The 18,908-nt window shown below is 46.6% G+C and overlaps 1 protein-coding gene and 1 long non-coding RNA gene across 5 annotated transcripts in view; one reads left to right on the top strand and one right to left on the bottom strand.

Moving 5' to 3' along the window:
* Ppm1h (protein phosphatase 1H (PP2C domain containing)) overlaps positions 1–18,908 on the bottom strand; it is a 268,368-nt gene that overhangs the window by 142,917 nt on the left and 106,543 nt on the right. For all 4 annotated transcript variants that reach the window (XM_006513740.4, NM_001110218.1, NM_176919.4 and 1 more), the window contains exon 3: positions 300–644. In XM_006513740.4, coding sequence (XP_006513803.1) covers positions 300–644 — 345 coding nt within the window. The remainder of the gene's footprint in view (positions 1–299; positions 645–18,908) is intronic.
* Gm36208 lies at positions 10,319–10,832 on the top strand. The gene is made up of 2 exons (XR_380897.2): positions 10,319–10,465; positions 10,620–10,832. It is a non-coding gene; the product is annotated as a predicted gene, 36208 (long non-coding RNA).

The following is an 18,908-nucleotide window of genomic DNA, read 5'->3' as shown; positions in this document are numbered from 1 at the left end:
TACGTAAAACAGATGGCAGTCCACACTCACATTTCAAAATTTGAACCATACCTAACCTGGTGTCAACAGGTGTCTGATGAAACAGAAGGGATAAGTAGAGTGTGCTTGCCTTCTTTCATGGTCTTAATTTCTGCTGGCAATTATTCCAGACACTGTATGTTGCTATGACTTTTAACAAGCTTTGTTGCAGAAGAGAGACAACGCAGGTGAAAGACGCCAGGAAGACCTCGGCTTCAGGGAACACCTTCCCAGCAAGGAAGTTTTGGCGCGAGCTACATCAATGGCCCCGCGACACCTACCATTTCCTTGAAAGCGCTCTCCAGGGCCCCGATGACCAGACACTCGTGCGGGATCTTCTTCTCAGTGAAGAAGCGCGTGGGTGGCGTACTGGGGGAGCCCGGGGCACCCACACCTCCACGCAGTGAGGCCGCGCGGGTTAGGGTCCTGCCGTGGGCTGGCGTGCTCTCTGGCTCCTCCCCCAGGCAGGTCGGGGGAAGGATGGCCGAGTTCTTCAGGATCTCCACGATGTCCTGCAGCTGTTGCGTGATGTGGTGCTGCAGCAGGCGCGATGCCACCACGGCAGCCCCCGAGCCTGCGTGACCGTCAAACAGGGACCAGTAGTGGCAGGAGATGCCTTCGGACTCCTGGGGAGAGAGGGCGACAGAAAAGAAGTGAGGATCTGTGTAGCCTCTGCCTGGCCACGATCGTCCGATTGATATCTGTTTCCTGTCTAAAAATCATGGGATCAAACATGGTGAAAACACACAGAGAAGGCCTTTGGGGTAGTCACTGCTGATACGGACATCCAGGGAATGCAGTGGTCCCAGCCTTCCCACCTAGGTCAGGGGCTCCACTCTTCAGTCAGTAACTAGGTCATTGCTTCGAGGAAAGGATGTAACTCTAATTAGGCGCCTAGGGTTTGTGATAAAATTTCATACGAAAGGTCAAGCCTGTGGGAGTCCGGCTTGAACAGCTAATTTCTTGCTTCCCTGATGTTGCAATCCCAGGCTGGGCTTGGCCCTGTAGTCTTTGGAGAAAGCCCTTTCTCCAAGTAGTAAATAAACTCATTTTCCTCAGCCCTTACCCTCTCGGATAACTGTCCGTTCTTCTGCATCCTGAAGTGTTTTGTTTTGCTTACAATTCAAGTATTCATTCACTCATTCATTCACTCATTCATTCATTCATTCATTCATTCAATGTATGTAAGTACACTGTAGCTGTCTTCAGACACACCAGAAGAGGGCATAAGATCCCACTACAGATGTTTGTAAGCTACCACGTGGTTGCTGGGAATTGAATCAGGACCTCTGGAAGAGCAGTCAGTGCTCTTAACTGCTGAGCCATCTCTCCAGCCTCATCCTGAGTTCTTAAGACTTGCTTTTCCCCTAGCCCTGAAAATCCAGTGGAGTCCATGCAACATGCAACGGGTAAGTCTGCTTTTTCAGTGTTCCCCTGCCTCATTTCCCACATGATGTCATCTATGTGCAGCCTGTGTGCCTTCCTCTATCATGGATTTATTTCATGCCAGCCCTCTCCTGTGTCTGTGAGTATGTGCATATGGGCCTCTGTGTGTGTGTGTGTGTGTGTGTGTGTGTGTGTGTGATTTCCACCTTAATTTTTTCCAAAGGAATGGTTTTAAATTTGGGATATGTGTCTATTGTGTGTGGTTGTGTGTTTGTGGGTGCCCAGAGGTCAGAGGCATAGATCTTCCTGGAGCAGGACTTGTAAGCAGTTACTAGGTGCCTGAATTGGAAGCTGGGAACAGAGCTTGAATTCTTGTCTACACTCTTAACTGCTGAGCTGTCTCTTGTATTTTTGGAGACAGGGTCTCTCACTGAGCTTGAAACTCACAGGAACCTAGGGTTCTCTTTTTAGCTAGCCTGGCTAGGCTAAAAGCCATCTTCCCCGCCCCTGCCAGAGGCTTCCTAGAAGCTTCAAGGTAGAACCACACAATGACGTTGCACATGCAAGCTAGGCATTGTGGCAGACACCTGTAATCCTAGCACCTAGAAGGTGGAAATGAATGAGTAGGTGAGTTCGGCTCCTGTCTTAAAACGCTCCTAAAACACACAGGTGTAAGATGTATATAACAGGCACAGTTGTAGATGGCATGATAAAAGACTAGTTATAAAAAGGTATAGGCATGGGTTGTTTTTTTTAATAATCCAGGGCGAAATCACCCAAATCAACACGAGGGCAGCGGTACAGGAAGAGGCTCTTGGTCCTGTGAGGCCTAGGTTGAGAGCTTCGGAGAAGTTCATCTGTAAGGGGGGAGGGCACAGTGCTAGACAATAGCAACAGCGGGTGCAGAGACTGTGGCAGGAAGACACACAAGTGAGAGGAAACCAGACCATGGTCATGTGACTCCACGGGTTGTGAGGCAGGAAAGGAGGGAGAGCGATTCGATTGCGTGACTTCGTGGAGTAGTGGTAAAGCCACTGGTCTCTACTGTATGTTTTAACCCACGGGTCCCAAAAGGTCGTATTGCTCAAGCTATGTGGTGAAGACTAAGAGAGAGGAGCCTGGGAGTGAGGATTCCAGCTATGAATCTGTGTCCCAAAAAGGATTAGATCAACTTCAGAAACTCTGAAAGCACCGTAGAGCAGAAGTACAATCGGAAACCAAACTCAGGACCAAGGGTAACGGAAAGACAAACGCCTCAAGGAGTAGACGTTTGCGTGCTAACCCCACTTCCACACACATTTGCTGGGTGGGGGATGGTACTGGGTCAGGTAACGATCTGGCAGTCAAAGATGTGTATCTGATTGCCATGATGTCCTGACAGGAGTTGAAGTGGATATTATCTTGTGAAGGAGGAGCTAAGGAGACTATTGTCTTAGTTAGGGTTTCTCTTCCTGCACAAAACATCATGACCAAGAAGCAAGCTTATAGTTTACACATTGCTGTTCATTACCAAAGGAAGTCAGGACTGGAATTCAAGCAGGTCAGGAAGCAGGAGCTGATGCAGAGGCTATGGAGGGATGTTACTTACTGGCTTGTTCAGCTTGCTTTCTTACAGAACTCAAGACCAGGAACCACCCACAATGGGCTGGGCCCTTCCCCCTTGATCACTCGTTGAGAAAATGCCCTACATATGGATCTCATGGAGGCATTTCCTCAAGGGAGGTTCCTTTCCCTGTGATAACTCCAGCTTGTGTCAAGTTGACACACAAAACCAGCCAATATAACTAACTATACACAACGTGTGTTGACCGAAAGCTATGTACAGTGTGCAAAGTGCTGTCAGTATTATCACCACACCTCCACGAGTCACTTAGGCCTTTAGCTCTCTGCCAAAGGAAGGGCCACCCTAGAGGACCATAGAATGCAGAAACAGATCAGTGTGGCTGGAGAAAGTAGGGGAAAACCTGGATTTATTGAAATAACATGTATGATGGGGACTCAGAGGTGACAGAGCCTGCCAGCTTGGGCACAGCCAGTACCTAGTGGCAATGCGAGAGTTGGGAAGCCTGCTTCTCCAGCATCTCCTGTCCCTCCTGCTTACTGGTGACTGGGACAGCGATAGGATCTGTACACACCAGCTCCCAGACTGTCTTGAGACAGAGGTTATCTTTCTCCCTTGCCCCTGTTCTTCTCTCTTCCTGCCTGGGTCTCAGGACCAATGCCAGAAAGCAGGGCTAGCCCCTTGCAATCAAGCATGACTGAAATACATAGGCCCGGGGTGGTGTGGTGAGAAGTCAGAAGCTCCTGGGCCTTGGTGGCCTTGCTAGGGAAGTCACAAGCGCCATATTGTTCTGCCTTTGGGCTTCTTGCCACGTGGGCCTCATGGCATTTGGGTAGACATGTTTGTCAGCTTCTATAACAAGATCTGAGGCCACAGAGAAGAAAGGGTGATGTGTTTATACAGTATTCTGGAACATGGCAGGTAAAAGAGAGAAAGGAAAATACAGAATAAACCAGGTGCAGGTACCGAGAAGGATTTTAAGTAGGTGGGAACCTGGGACAAGCTGAGCCCAGGTCAGGGTTCTCGGTTCTCAGTTTGGGGGCACCTACAAATAGAATTCAGAGTCCATGAATCGTCATCTTCACAGACCTCCCATCTTTAGAACCTCCTTTCGGGCTACAGGGCAGTGGTGATTTCAGCAGTGCTGTCCCTGCCCAAAGAACCAGCAATACCGTCTTCTCAAGCACCCCGACCGCTACTCCGAGAGTAACAAAGTAACCAACTCCACACCCAAGTTGACACTTTTTGCTACATGGATGAGAGGCATAACGCCATATCACCAATAGCTAAGTCTTGGGGATCACTTCATTCTAATTGATTGAGTTACTTTAATTACTTCAAGTAATTTATTCCCTTGGCACAGCTATGTATTTTTACTTTTTTAATTGTAAAGAGTTAGTGTGTGTGTGTGTGTAAATGTGCATAGATGCCACAGTGTGTATGTGCATGTCAGAGGGTAACTTAAGGGGGTCAGGTTCTCTCTTGTTCTTGCTGTGCCATGTGACTGTGTTTGTGTGTTGGCCTGCGAACCTCTGGGTGATTTTCCCATCATGCCACGAGGGCACTGGGGTGAGAGATATGTACTACCGGATCTGGCTTTCCACATGAGAACGTTCTTAGGTTCTCAGGCTTGAATGGCAAGCACCCGCTAAGTGATTAATTAACTCATGGCATCTAAAAACATAAACACTGGCTAGAGGGACTGCTCAATGGCTAAGAGCCTGTCAGGCTGGCTTTCCCTGCAGTCACAGCAGGATGCTTCAGGTACCTGCACCTCAGGCCCCACGGACTCTGATGCCCTCTTGTGGACTCTATGGGTACTTGCACTCACACATGCACACTCCCACCGGTGATAGTATGCATCACTGTCATCATTGAAACAAACAATAAATAATCCCAGCATAACCCTGGTAAGTCTGGCCTAATGTCACCAGGCTACACGAAAAGTTAAGGGTCCCTTCCTTCTGGCTGTGCTAAGGGAAAGCAAGCAGGGATGTGCCTGCTCATGGAGGCAGCAGCCATACCAGCATACGTGGGCTATCTCTGACCAAAAGGAGCTTTCTCCTTTATGAAGGAGGAAGGCCAACACCTACCAGGTATTTGATCGGCCACTAGAAACTAATGGTGATCTAGGGTACCTGCTGGCCATCACTATGGTCTCCAAGAGTCCTTCTACTACTGATCTGGATAGCCCTTCCCCTGAGCTCGGTCACCTTCTCATTAGACAGCCTCAGCACCAGGAGAAAGGGGCAGAATGAGAAGCCGACTCTCACTGTTGTCAGCTAGATCTGATCTCTCTCAGCTCTCACGCTAGGTGTGTCACAGTTGGATCTGAGGTCTCAAGATCTCGAAGGAGCTCTGTGGACCCCAACGCCACACTGCCAGTTCAGAGCCTCACGGTCTGACACAATCCATGTGAGGCACACAGATACATACTTACTCTGACCTTCCCTTCTCAGTGTCTGTAAAAGAAGGCACCCCTCCTACGGCAAGCACACTGAACTATGGGGAACTTTCAAGGTGACTTGGAACCATTCACCTGCCCTGCCTACCCTGGCCTGGCCCTGTGTTATCCTGCTGGTGGCCCTGTACTCTGCTCCTGAAGCAGTAAACTGATGGTCTGCTGCAGGTAGGCAGGAAGCTGCAGTTTCTACCTGCTGAGCATATGGAAGGATAAGGAGGGGAGTGGACGTCACAGCTCCATGCAGTGTCCTCTGTCCCTGCTGTCCACACCTGCTCACAGTGAAGGTGCTGTCCATGTGAGGAGGAGGAGAAAGAGGAGGAGGGGGAGGAGGAGGAGGAGGAGGAGGAGGAGGAGGAGGAGGAGGAGGAGGAGGAGGAGGAGGAGTACTTGCCTCCTCAGTGTGGCCTCAGCTCAGCCTGGGCTCTGTGCACCAGGTTCTAATTCTACAGCAAACAAATGAGGTCTCATGTCTCCCTTTACCAACAGCCCAGCGATCAGTGGTGTGAACATTCCAACCTGCCTCGGGAGTTTAAAAAGTTGCTGTGTGTAGCTTGCCTAGAATTCATGAGGCCCTGGGTTCAGTCCCCAATATAGCTATAAAATAAATAAAAGTTGGGTAAGATATTTATTCCTTTTCAAGTGAAAAATTTAGAACGAGATAAAACAAAATAAATTCTATCTACATCTAGAATTTTGTATTGTATAATCTTGGGAGATTTCTGTCTTCCTTCTTTCTTCCTTTCTCTTTTCTTCTTCTTCTTCTTCTTCTTCTTCTTCTTCTTCTTCTTCTTCTTCTTCTTCTTCTTCTCCTTCTCCTTCTCCTTCTCCTTCTCCTTCTCCTTCTCCTTCTCCTTCTCCTTCTCCTTCTCCTTCTCCTTCTCCTTCTCCTTCTCCTTCTCCTTCTCCTTCTCCTTCTCCTTCTCCTTCTCCTTCTCCTTCTCCTTCTCCTCCTCCTCCTCCTCCTCCTCCTCCTCCTCCTCCTCCTCTTCCTCCTCCTCCTCCTCCTCCTTCTCCTCCTCCTCCTCCTCTTCCTCCTCCTCTCTCTCTCTCTCTCTCTCTCTCTCTCTCTCTCTCTCTCTCTCTCTCCTTTCCTTCCTATTTGTTTATTTATTTATTTTTTCTTTTTGACAGGTTTTCACTATGTAGCTCTGGCTGTCCTGGAACTCACATACAGATCAGGCTGGCTTTGAACTCACAGAGATCCTCTTGCCTCTGTCTCCCAAGTCCTAGGATTAAAGGTATAAGCCATACGTCTGGATGTGCCACTTGGTCATTGGTAGTGACTCTCTCGGTAGAGTGTGGAGATGATACCAGTGTAGAAGTTCGACATCTGAAAAACCAGAGCCTCCTGATTCACAGGGATATGGTCTCCAGTTTTTTTTTTCTTCAAAGATTTATTTATTTATTTTATGTGAGTGCACTATCACTGTCCTCAGACACACCAAAAGAAGGCATTGGATCCCATTACAGATGGTTGTGAGCCATGGTGTGGTTCCTGGGAATTTATCTCAGGACCTCTGGAAGAGCAGTCAGTGTGCTTAACTGCTGAGCCATCTCTCCAGCCCCAAGAGAGGGTCTTAATGCTACATTTTAACACAGGCCCTTCCGTTTTTGTTCGAGATAGGCAGGAGTCAACCTCACTTTACCAAGAAAAACAGAATGAAGTCCTTCCCTGAAATATGAAACTGTGGAATTTGGTAAAAAACAAAAACAAAAACAAAAACAAAAACAAAAACAAGAAGGAAAAAAACCCTCTTAGGTATATAAAGAAAATTAAGGGCATTTAAATAAGGCAAGTAAAATATTTTAAAAATAAACAATTTAAGTTACATACTAAATAAATTACTTCATTTACCAACAACAATCAATCTTATATGTAATTTATATACACATATATGGCCACACCTACTTTGTGAGGAAAAGGCTGGGGTTTGGCTCATTGGTAAAGCACCTGCCTGGCCTGGATACGGTGGCTTAGGGCTCAACTCTCAGCACCACACAAACAAAACTGAAGGAACACATCCATAGCCCAATAATAGAAGATTCCAGAAGGTGACAAATGGGAGGTTTAAAGTTCTTAGTTCACCTTGAGGCTTTCTCTAAAGCATGCCCAAAGATATACCCTCTTCTCTCAAAATCATGAGAAACTAACTTAACAATTTTGATTATTCCTCGGCATGGGGTGTCCATGCCATTAATCCCAGCACTTAGGAGTTCGAGGCTAGCCTGGTCTACAGAGTGAGTTCAAGACAGCCAGGGCTACACTGGGATGGGAAACCCTGTCAAAAAAAATTAAAAAAAAATAAAAATAAAGAATAAAAAAAGAGAGAAAGAAAGAAAAAGAAAAAATTTTTAAATTGTTTTCTTTCCTTTCTTTTCTTTATTCATATGTAAAGCTATAACAAGGGGGTTTAGGTCGAAAGTGACCTTGGTTCTTCGAGCAAAACTAAAACTGTATAAACGAAATTACCGAACAGGAAACTGGAGTGATTTCAGACAGACTGCATACTGACTGGGTCAGGGCACAGTGGGAGCTATCCCGTGTGCCCTCATCATGTGTGCTGGCATCCTGGTGTGTGTGTGCGCGCACATACACACACACACACTGAGAACCACGGGGAAGCAACGAGGTACCGGCCTGGATCCATGGGGTGCTGACAAAGAAAGGGGGTAGGGCTCAGATATATCCACAAACACTTCCTGTGCTGCCCGCAGAAATATGACTTGTAAGGCAGGAAGCACACAAGAACCCAGGGTGAGCTTTGTTTACACAGCTTAAAGCCAGGCAGGCTGGGCCTTCTCACTCACTCAGAGTTATATAACTCAAACCGACTCTTCCACTGGATGCTCTCCTTGGGGAGCGCCCACTCAAGAATCCTTTCACATTCTCCGGTAAAGATGGAGACCTTAAGTGCTCCTACTCCCCAGACACTGACACTGGCGCCCTCGTGTGGTAGGAGGTGGGATACTCCTGGGGCGCACACAAACTGCTGCAGACTTGATTTGCTTCATTCGATTCGTTAACCCGGCTCCTGTGGCCTCTACTAACCAGCGTGGCGGATGATACTAGCAAAGTTGAAACTAAATTGCCCCCCAGAGTTAAAGTTTTCTGCAGGAAACTGTTGGCAGAAAACACAAGCAATCAAGCGCGTGTCTACATTGGCATTGCTCTCAGTAAGGTCAATCTAGCCACGTCTGATCACAAGCACACACTGCTTGCCGCAACACTCCAGCAGATGCCAGGAATACAGCCGGACCTGAACTTGCTGTTGTAACTGACACAGCTGGGTCCTGACATATTAGCTACTAATTACAGAATATCTTCGCTCTTCACAAGACTTCTATCACTGTAAAAAAAAATAATCCACTCAGAACCGTGCCTGGCATATAACTCATAGAACATAATAGTTTGGTTGTTATTATTTTAAAATACTTTCTTTAACAAATAAAAAATTTATTAATTTTTGATATTGGAAAATAATTCTGTTCTATGGATATATGGTAGTATGATTATATGTTAATAAATCAATAGGCACATTGAGAATACACTCCTTCCCCGCCGCCCAAGACAGAGTTTCTCTGTATAGTCCTGGCAATAGACCAGGCTGGCCTCAAACTCAGAGATCCGCCTGCCCCTGCCTCTCAAGTGCTGAAAAAAAAAATATAAATTATATATATTATATAATTATATAAATTATATATATATATTTTAACAGATGGTTGAACCTCTGCTAATCTGGAAATAGTTGTCCTAAAGGAAAAGAGCATCTCTTTAGATTCTGTACATTTGATATTTGTTTCTCCCTGCCTTGTAACTGATTCAAGTATTTACAGAAGCTGGGATGGGGCCATACCAACAGCAGGAAAGAGCATCCCTCACGCAGAGATCTGCAGTCCCACTCTGAATGAGCTCCCACAGTTGCTTTCAGAAACAGCGCACCGTGAGTCTGGAGGGCAGCCGGCTTTCCCCCTCCTCGTCACCATGTCCCACAGGGAACATGGCAACCGCATGCTCCCACATGTCCACTCTGTACGGTTTGTTTTCTGTAATGTGTCCAGCCAGTTTTCAAAACATCAAAGCCAGCACGAGAACTCGGAGTCCACAGTGGCTCCTGAAGCCACTCCATGCCTGGGGCTGGCAACCCATAGCTTCCCAGCAGACTCTCCCAGTTAACACATGGGTGAAGCAGGCAGGCTCGAGGTGAGTAACTCCGGACAAGCCCACCTCAGGCCCACATGCCACCACTGTCCTGTCTGTTACAGCCTTGTCACATTTACTTCTTCCTTTTTTTTTTTTTTTTTAATTTTTGAAGAGAAAAAAAAAAGCAATCCTTTTTAAGGTTATTTACATAATTTTTCCATCACTGGGGAAAATAATCTAGATTTTTTTTTTTTAAATCTCAACAAGGACGTTGCTTCGTTGTCATGTGCTATTGAAGGAGCAGCTCCCATTTAGGAACTACATCGGTCCCTGCAGCGGTAGGACTCACCATGCCGGTAGGGAGGTGCTGAGGAGCCCAGTCTGAGGTGAGTTCTCAGCCACTCCACGAGTCAGCTCAGACCTGGGACCTTTCCAGTGACTCTGACTTCGGTCCTCTCATCCCTACTCAGCAATACCCAGAATTCTTTAGCCTCCGAAATTAACAGATAAGAGTTTTAAGGAGGGTTGGAGAGATGACTCAGCAGTTAAGAGCACTGACTGCTCTTCCAGACGATCTGAGTTCAATTCCCAGCAACCACATGGTGGCTCACAAGCACCTGTAATGGGATCCGATGCCCTCTTCTGGTGTGTCTGAAGACAGCTACAGTGTGCTCACATGCATAAAGTAAGCAAATCTTAAAAAAAAAAAGAGTTTTAAGGAAGCCGCTGTCCTACCTCGTCACAGGGAGCAGGGGTTGGGGGAGGGGTGGGGAGTCTAATCGGATAAACAGAAAGCTTACATTTTCTTGACTGGCACAGAACAAGAGGAAAAGGGGTGGATTAAAGGCCATCCCTACGGTTTTCTAAGCCACATCTCTGCAGGGAGTGCACTGCCGTGAGTACCAAGAACAAAACACTGAGACCAGAAGCAACTTTTATGTGACGGCTTTGTGGCTGGAAGAGCAGCAGGGGAGAGGGTTATGGGAGGAATGGCAGCCTGCAGCTCAGAGTTAACAGGCCTGTGTTCTGGCCTTTTCTTCTCCTCTCAGATTACGTTCCTGCCTGCCCGGGACTCCTACACGGTCGCCCAGTCCTCTGCTGAGAAGGATAATCAGCTCCCACCCCCTGCGGAACTCAGCCTGATGCTGCAGCCATCTCCTGTTATTGTAATTAGATACTGAACTAACAGACACTGGAATCACTGGGTGCTTCTCCCCAAATTAAACAACGTAAGGGAGGGCGGGGCGCTCTTAAGAAAATGACCTTAGAGTACGTGTGTCTCTGTGGGTACTCTCAAAACCATCCCCACTTCAAAGAAGCCGTGTGTGTGTGTGTGTGTGTGTGTGTGTGTGTGTGTGTGTGTGTGTGTGTGTGAGAGAGAGAGAGAGAGAGAGAGAGAGAGAGAGAGGAGAGAGAGAGGAGAGAGAGGAGAGAGAGAGGAGAGAGGAGAGAGAGAGGGGAGAGGGGAGAGGGGAGAGGGGAGAGGGGAGAGGGGAGAGGGGAGAGGGGAGAGGGGAGAGGGGAGAGGGGAGAGGGGAGAGGGGAGAGGGGAGAGGAGAGAGCGGCTGGTCCCAAAATCACAAAGATCCACCTGCATCTGCCTCCCAAGTGCTGAGGGTGTATCACTGTGCCCAGCCTGGCACGTACTTCTTCACTCTAAGGTTTTTAGATGCCCATAAGGGTAACTTCCTTCCTTTTTTGGAGGGCAGTGTGGTAGGATCACTCACTTTTATCTCATTCCTGGGATTGGGCCCTTGGGGGCTGCCAAGCACAAGCCCTCGGCACGTCCATGTTTACACATGATGGTGATCTCTGTGATAAATGAGAACTCTTTAAAGGCTTCCAAGTCAAAGCAAAGAAAGTAGAGAAAACCCATAATCCTGCTTCTTTGAATCTCAGTCTAGTTAAGTAAAAGGTTCCCCAGTGGTAGGCAAGGGGTTACACGTTATTCTTAACACTCAAAGATACTTGGCAGTGTTTTTCCTAAGAGCAACCCTCAGAACCATCCCTGAGGATGCGAGCGTTTCCAGACGCCCGGGAGGCTACCTGAACTTGAGTGGCCATTGGAGGCACAGGGATGTTAAGGTTTGCACACTGCAGGAGGATCCATTACCCATCTGCCCTTTTGAGAGCGTTATGGCTTTCCATACACAGACTGTACCCAAGGTATGAGCAGAGCCCCACCTCCCTTGGGGTGGACGAGGCTCTTCTCTTTGCAACCACTTCAGCAGACAGCCAGGGCATCTTGGCCTTCTGGCTGAGACCACGTGTAAGTAGATTTCTCCTCTTCAGTCTTTTTTTTTTTTAAAGATTTATTTATTATTATATGTAAGAACACTGTAGCTGTCTTCAGACACACCAGAAGAGGGAGTCAGATCTTGTTATGGATGGTTGTGAGCCACCATGTGGTTGCTGGGATTTGAACTCTGGACCTTCGGAAGAGCAGTCGGGTGCCCTTACCCACTGAGCCATCTCACCAGCCCCTCTTCAGTCTTCTAAGGTAGGTTCTAACCTTCCTAACGCTGTGAACCTTTACACAGTTCCTCGTGTTGTGATGATCCCCGAACATGAAATTATTTTCACTGCTACCTAATAACTGTAATTTTGCTGCTGGTATGAATTGTAATGCAAGAATTTGTGTTTTCCCAAGGTAACCACACATGTGCGAGGAGTCATTTAACTCCCCCGAGGTCTTAGGTAACAACACATGTAAAAGGGGTCACTTGACTCCCCCAAGGGGTTGCAACCCACAGGCTGAGAACCACTGTTCTAGAGAGAACAATTATTTCTTATGAAGCATATCACCAATGAAGTAATTGACCAATGAAACCTACACACACTGTACAGAAACCCCATTTAATGGCAATCCCTTGCTTTCCTTCCAATTATTATTTTCAGCTTGTGGATTAGATAAGCTACTGCTCCAGCACCATGCTGGCCTCTGCCTGCTTCTATTCTCCCTGCCTAACCTGGAGCCTCAAATTAAATGGTTTCTTTTATAGTTGCTTTATGTGTCATGACAATAGAAAAGCAACTAAGACACCTTTCTTCTTGGATTAAGTCTTGTCTCTATCTTGCACTTTTTTCTCTCACCTTCTTTGTTTCTTTGTTTTTTTTTTTTTTTAAATATAGTTACATTTCAGCTTTAGTCTTTGAACTTGTAACTCCTGAAATCTTAAACTCCCTAGGCTTGCTTGTGAGCTGCGATGGTGGACGGGCATGGACAGAATTAAGCTCCAGGCACCGCCTCCATCCACTCTCTAACCCTTCCTGAGGCATCTGTCCAGCACAGAGTGTCGGAAGCCTCCGCAAATCCCAACTCCTCCTTACCTATTCCTTCTCGAATCAGCTCTTCTGGCTCCTCCCTCTAATAGTACTCTGCCTCATTCTGATCTAGCGCCATCTCTCACCTGCTCTGTGGGAGCCTCTTAGCTCGTATCCCAGCATCCTCTGACCACTATCTTCCTAATTCATCTTGTCACGGCTAAAGCCATTTGGTCAAAGTCCCAGCTTGTTATGACATCTGATAGATGTCATGTCTAACACTCGCTGCTCCTGTCTTACTATAATGGTCCTGGCAGAAGTGAAGGTACTCTAAAGAGACGCTCTCTGCCTTTCCCTTCCGCTGTTTAATTATTGAGACAAAGAACCAAAAGGGATATGAATTTCCCCAGGAATCTCACTGGGGAGAAAAGAAAAGCTGAAGCCCTCGTGCCTGCCAAAGGGGGAGCCTTTCTCGTAGGAAAGGATTTCATACAATTCTGACAGCTTGTCAGACCACTGTAGTGATGGATAGGACTGTCCTCTGGCCAGGACTGCTGAGTTATGTGTACTCAGCCTCTGTTTAAACCCAAACTTCAGGTCCTGAGGGTGCACTGAAGCCAGCTGGTGTGGGGAGCGGTCAGTGACCCTCTTTGTCCGTTTTTCGAATGTGGTCACATGGAACCACCATCCTCTTTCTATCTTTTTACTACTGCCCTGTCTCTTTAATTGGCTTCCTGGGGATGCGTGGCTGAGCCTAACTTGTTACAGCTCCCAGGGCCTAGGCTCTCACCCCGACAACTCAGCTGCCATCACCGCCATTCTGTCAATGCTCCACCTCAAGTGCACATGCCCTGCATCATGGGCTCTCTTTCCAATTGTCTCTACATACGCACTTCCCTCTAGGACAGTGGCTCTCAACCTTCTTCAAGCTGTGACCCTTTAATACAGTTCCTCATGCTGGGGCAACCCCAGCCATAAAATTATTCCCATTGCGATTTCATAACTGCAATTTTGATACTGTGTATCAATCACAATACAAATATCTCACACACAGGATCTCTGATATGTGGCCCACAGGTTGGGGACTACTGTGTTAGTCAGAAACTCTCCCTTTATAAAATGTGCTTGGGAAACTACTTATTCTACTTTTATTATATAATTATTATTGGTTTTATTTTATTTATTTATTTATTTTTTATTTTACTAGGGATTGAACCCAGGCTCTGCTAGGCATGATCTATGCATGACAGGTATATAATCTAAAACCAAGTTTTACTCCTTCCTGTTCACTTCTCTTTATTTATATATTAATTAATTAAGTAATTAATTAATTTTGTTTCTTGAGACAGGGTTTCTCTGTATAGCCCTAGTTTTTCCAGAACTTGAACTCAGAGATCTGCCTACCTCTGCCTTCTGAGGTCTGGGACTAAAGGCAGGCACCACCATCACAGGGCCCCTGTCCTGTTCACCTTTCAAGATCACAGTTCAAATATCATGTGTTAGGGATTGGTTCTAAGGCTGTCTCAATTCAATTAAGTTCCCAAAGGATGCTGAGGGTCTCTGCCCCCGGCTGGTTTTGATTGGCAATAAAGAATTGCTGTACAGCCAATGGCTGGGCAGGTAGACTGAGGCGGGACCTGGAGCTCTGCGATGGGGACTAGGAGAGAAAGGAGAATCTATGACTAGGAGTGGGGTGGTGGTAGTGGGGATGGGATATAGGAGCTGTAGGAGAAAAAGCCAACCACCAAGTAAGAATCCAACTGGCCACCACTTCCCGGATTGGGCCTCGTGAGGCAGGGGAAGGTTCATGAGTCTCAGGAGTACAGGAGGGGTGCATTTGCAAGCAGGGGAAGGTTTAGGTGTACCCAGTCTTTAAGCTAGTCACTGCATGCCAAAAATTAACTGGTATGTGTGTGTGTGTGTGTGTGTGTGTGTGTGTGTGTGTGTGTGTGTGCGTGCGCGCGCGCGCGCGCGCGAGAGAGAGAGAGAGAGAGAGAGAGAGAGAGAGAGAGAGAGAGAGAGAGAGACTGTCTTTCATTTGGAAATCCAGACTGCTCCTTGGACTAGTGTGTGCACGGCCCGCCGGGAGCCAAAGCGGTGTAGCCAAAAGTCACGTTCTCTAGGAAGCCTTCCACCAGACCATCAGTGGCCACTCTATGTCGGGCTTCCATATAAACTGGGCTTCTTCTCTTCACTGCACTGGCCTCATGAGGCCATTCCTGCTTAGTGAACCTCTCTCCTCTAGCTCTGGTGGGAGAGCTGTAAGAATTGAGCTCATCTTACCCCAGGGCTCAGCATACCGACTCAGAGACAGATTTGTCTGCAGGGCAAAGGGAGAGGGTCATGGGGGTGAGTTGGGGGGACATGTCAGTCTTCACCATTTGATGGGTTTTGGCTGTAGGTCCTAGACTGTTGTTAAGCTTCCTCCTAGCTCTGTGTGAAGCACACAGCACATTATCATTATCTACAGTTCCCAATTGTGCTATAAGCCTAGGCCCTACATCAAGAGTGACTATGTGCGAGTTTGACTTTTAAGGGATGTTTTCTAGCAGGGGAAAAAAAAATCACTGACCTTTTAAAAAATCAGGCTATCCTGCATTTTAAGCTAGAAAACTCCACAGTTAGATAGAATACATGCCAAAAGACCCAACCTTCATGGTCTTGCCTGATCCTGCATCTCAGGCTCATGACAAAGCTTTTCTACATCTCTGTTCCAACCAGTGGACCCTCCTCACTGGAGCACAAGGACCCAGGACTCGCTCTTATATCTAGGTCTCTGCAATGGCCATGGTGTTAACATTCTTCTTCTCAATTTGGACCTTCTCAGGGATGCCTTCTGTACCACCCTGCTATCTACCGCTTAGACAGGTTTTAATCCCACCTTTTTGTCCATAGCATTCATTGCCTGACACACTCTACTTTTTATTTGTCTGTTTGTTTATGTTTATTTTTGCTTTGGGGGGGTATGGTTTCTCTATATAGCTCTGGATGTCTTGGAACTTGTTCTCTAGATGAGGCTAACCTCAAACTCAGAGAATGGGTTCTGCCTCTGCTGGGATCAAAGGCATGTGCGTACCACCATACCTAGCCACACTCCACATTTTAACTGCCTCTTTCAATAAATGTAGATGCCTCATGGGTGTTTTGTCTCTACGTCTCCTGGTGGGTGAGTCCCCAGCATCTCACTCTTGGTACACAGCAAGAACTCAGTGGCTAATGTCATGGTTGGCAGGCTTTTAGAGAACAGCGTGAGCAACAGCAAAACAGAGGACATGATTCAAAGCATGCATAAAGGAACCACACAGGTATCCTCTAAAGAAGATGTATAAAGAGCCAACCAGCACATAGAATTACAGTGTCACGAAGCTGGAGAGACGGCCTTCCTCCAGCCGTCTTTTTTGTATTGTAAATATTGTAAAAAAGGCAAACAGGAAGTTTTGCATGCGCGCGCGCGCGTGTGTGTGTGTGTATGCATGCATTAAAGTATGACATCAGAACTGAGATGGGCTGTAAATCTAAACTAAGTATGAAAAAAATCTAAACAAAGTATGTGCAACAAAACTCAGCACAATATTGAAATATTACTTAAATGCCAAAATAATATTTAAATATACCATAAATAAAAATATCACCAAAGTTGATTTTATGTTTCCTTTTAGATGACTATTGAAAAGCTTAAATTAGACATGTAGCTTACATTAAATATCTACTAGTCCTGCTTTATCCAGAATCCACATCACACAAATACCTAGAACTCTAGCTCCAAGGGATCTGATGCACCCCATATAGACCCTGTGGGTACTGTCACGAACACACGCACACACGCACACACACACACACACACACACGCACATATACACACACACATACACACACATACACACACACATACACACACATGCACATATACACACACATACACACACATATACACACACATACATACACACACATACACACACACATATACACACACACATACACACACGCACATATACACACACATACATATATATACACACACACACATACACACACACACACACACACACACACACACACACATACAAGCATGTACGCTAACACCCCCCCACATACGCACCAATACAAGGTTTAAAATATAGTATCATTAATTACTATTCAAAATGACAATAACTACTACCACATAACCACTAGGATGACTGTTATCAGGAGAAAAAAAAAAGAAAATAACAAATGCTAATGAAGGTGAGAAACTGGAGCCCCTTGGTGTTCTTGGTGGGGACGTGAAAGGGTGCAGGTGCTGGAAAACAACTATCAGCAAGAGATTAGACTGAAGTACCATAGAGTCCAGACTGTGATCGATCTACTTGTAGGTAGACAGCCAGGAGGTGTGAGACTAGAACACTGAGAAGTGTTTGTACAGAACACTCCCACCACTACCCGCCATCCATCACAGGTGAGGGACAAACAAAATGAGGGAGACTCTTATGGTGGAGAACTATCCAACCTTCAGAACTCACTCACGTCACGACCTGGATAACCCCGCGATTCTGAACCTAACACAAGGCAGGAACAAAAGGGACAACTATTGTACATTTCTCCATATTTTAGGTAACCAGAGTGGTCATATTCATAGAGATGGAATGGTGATTGGTGAAGACCCAAGTGACTGCAGGATGGAAAACTAGTGTGCGTGAACCCGTAGCCCTGACAGTCCTGGAACTCTCTCTGTAGACTAGGCTGGCCCCAAACTCACAGAGATCCACCTGCCTGTGCCTCCGGTATGCTGAGATTAAAGGTGTGGGCCACTCACTCTCTCCCAGCAAAACGTCTTTAGAGAAAATGGGAAAAGTTCCAGAGGTGGGTAATGGTGGTGGTTACACAAATAAGTGAATATATTTAGTGCCACTGAGCAGAACACCTAAAATGCTTAAGATTTGACTACAATTTTAGCACAATTAAAAATCAAAGGGCCGTACGGCTGTTTTAAACTGTTACACAGAGCCTAATAAGAAAGGACATAAATATAAAGGAACTAAGGCTGGAAAGAAACGCCCAGGCATGTCCACGATTCGGAACCATCACTAGGGGCTTGGGGCTCACCCATGAGCACACGTCCTGTTCTCACTCTCCCTGAGGAAATATTACCTCAGGTTCCTCTACTAGGAGGAGCGGAGTAGGACGAGGAAAACCACCAATGACTGGCCTTGGGACAAATGCCCACGTAGTCCAGTCTTGGCAGTGACTCTCAGGTTCTCAGCTCCATCCTGCCATAACTCCATGCTCAAAACAATCCCATCGAGTGGGAGAAAGAACTCTCCAACTCCCCATTCACAAGTGAATAAACACAAAATTCATGGAGCCTTATACACGGGAGAGTGCTGCCCTGAGGGGATCAATCATCAACATGTATTAAGGATTGAGAAGTATTTTTATTTTATGTGTATGAGTCTGTCTGTCTGTCTCTCTGTGTGTATTCAGTGTCCAGAGAGGCGGGAATAAGGCATCAGCTGTGCTGGAATTGAAGCTCAGGATAGTTGTGAGCCACCATGTGGCTGCTGTAAAGGAAGTCTGTGTCCTCTACAAGAGTAGTGAATGATTTTAACCACAGGGCTATCTCTCCAGCCTCATATTAAAGATTTCGAATTAATGACTGGATCAAAAACTTTCCACTAGAACAGCAGGAGATTAGAGACCTCCAGCCAGCTTCCTTCTGCCATTTGGCAGTTACAAAAACCGAACCTAACAGAAGTGTGACAACATTACCTAGCTAGTGAGTCGTGGATGGCCTGAGCCGCCTTGCTGCAGAGCACGTACATTTATCCCTGGTCCTCTCTGGTAAAGCCCTACTTTGGTTCTTTGGGAAAGGCCTCATTCCATGCTTCCTTTGGCTGAAAAAAAAATATGCTAAAACCCCCATAGGTTCTTCCAGCTTTTTCCTAATTCAACCACAGGGGTCCCCAGCTTCTGTCCATTGGTTGGGTATAAGTATCCGCACCTGACTCTTTCAGCTGCTTGGTGGGCCTCTTGGAGGGCAGCCATCCTGGGCTCCCATTTGTAAGCACACGATAGCATCAGTAGTAGTGTCAGGC

Source organism: Mus musculus, chromosome 10 (assembly GCF_000001635.26).
Source record: "Mus musculus strain C57BL/6J chromosome 10, GRCm38.p6 C57BL/6J".
NCBI lineage: Eukaryota > Metazoa > Chordata > Mammalia > Rodentia > Muridae > Mus > Mus musculus.
This window is presented reverse-complemented; position numbering and strand designations above follow the sequence as displayed.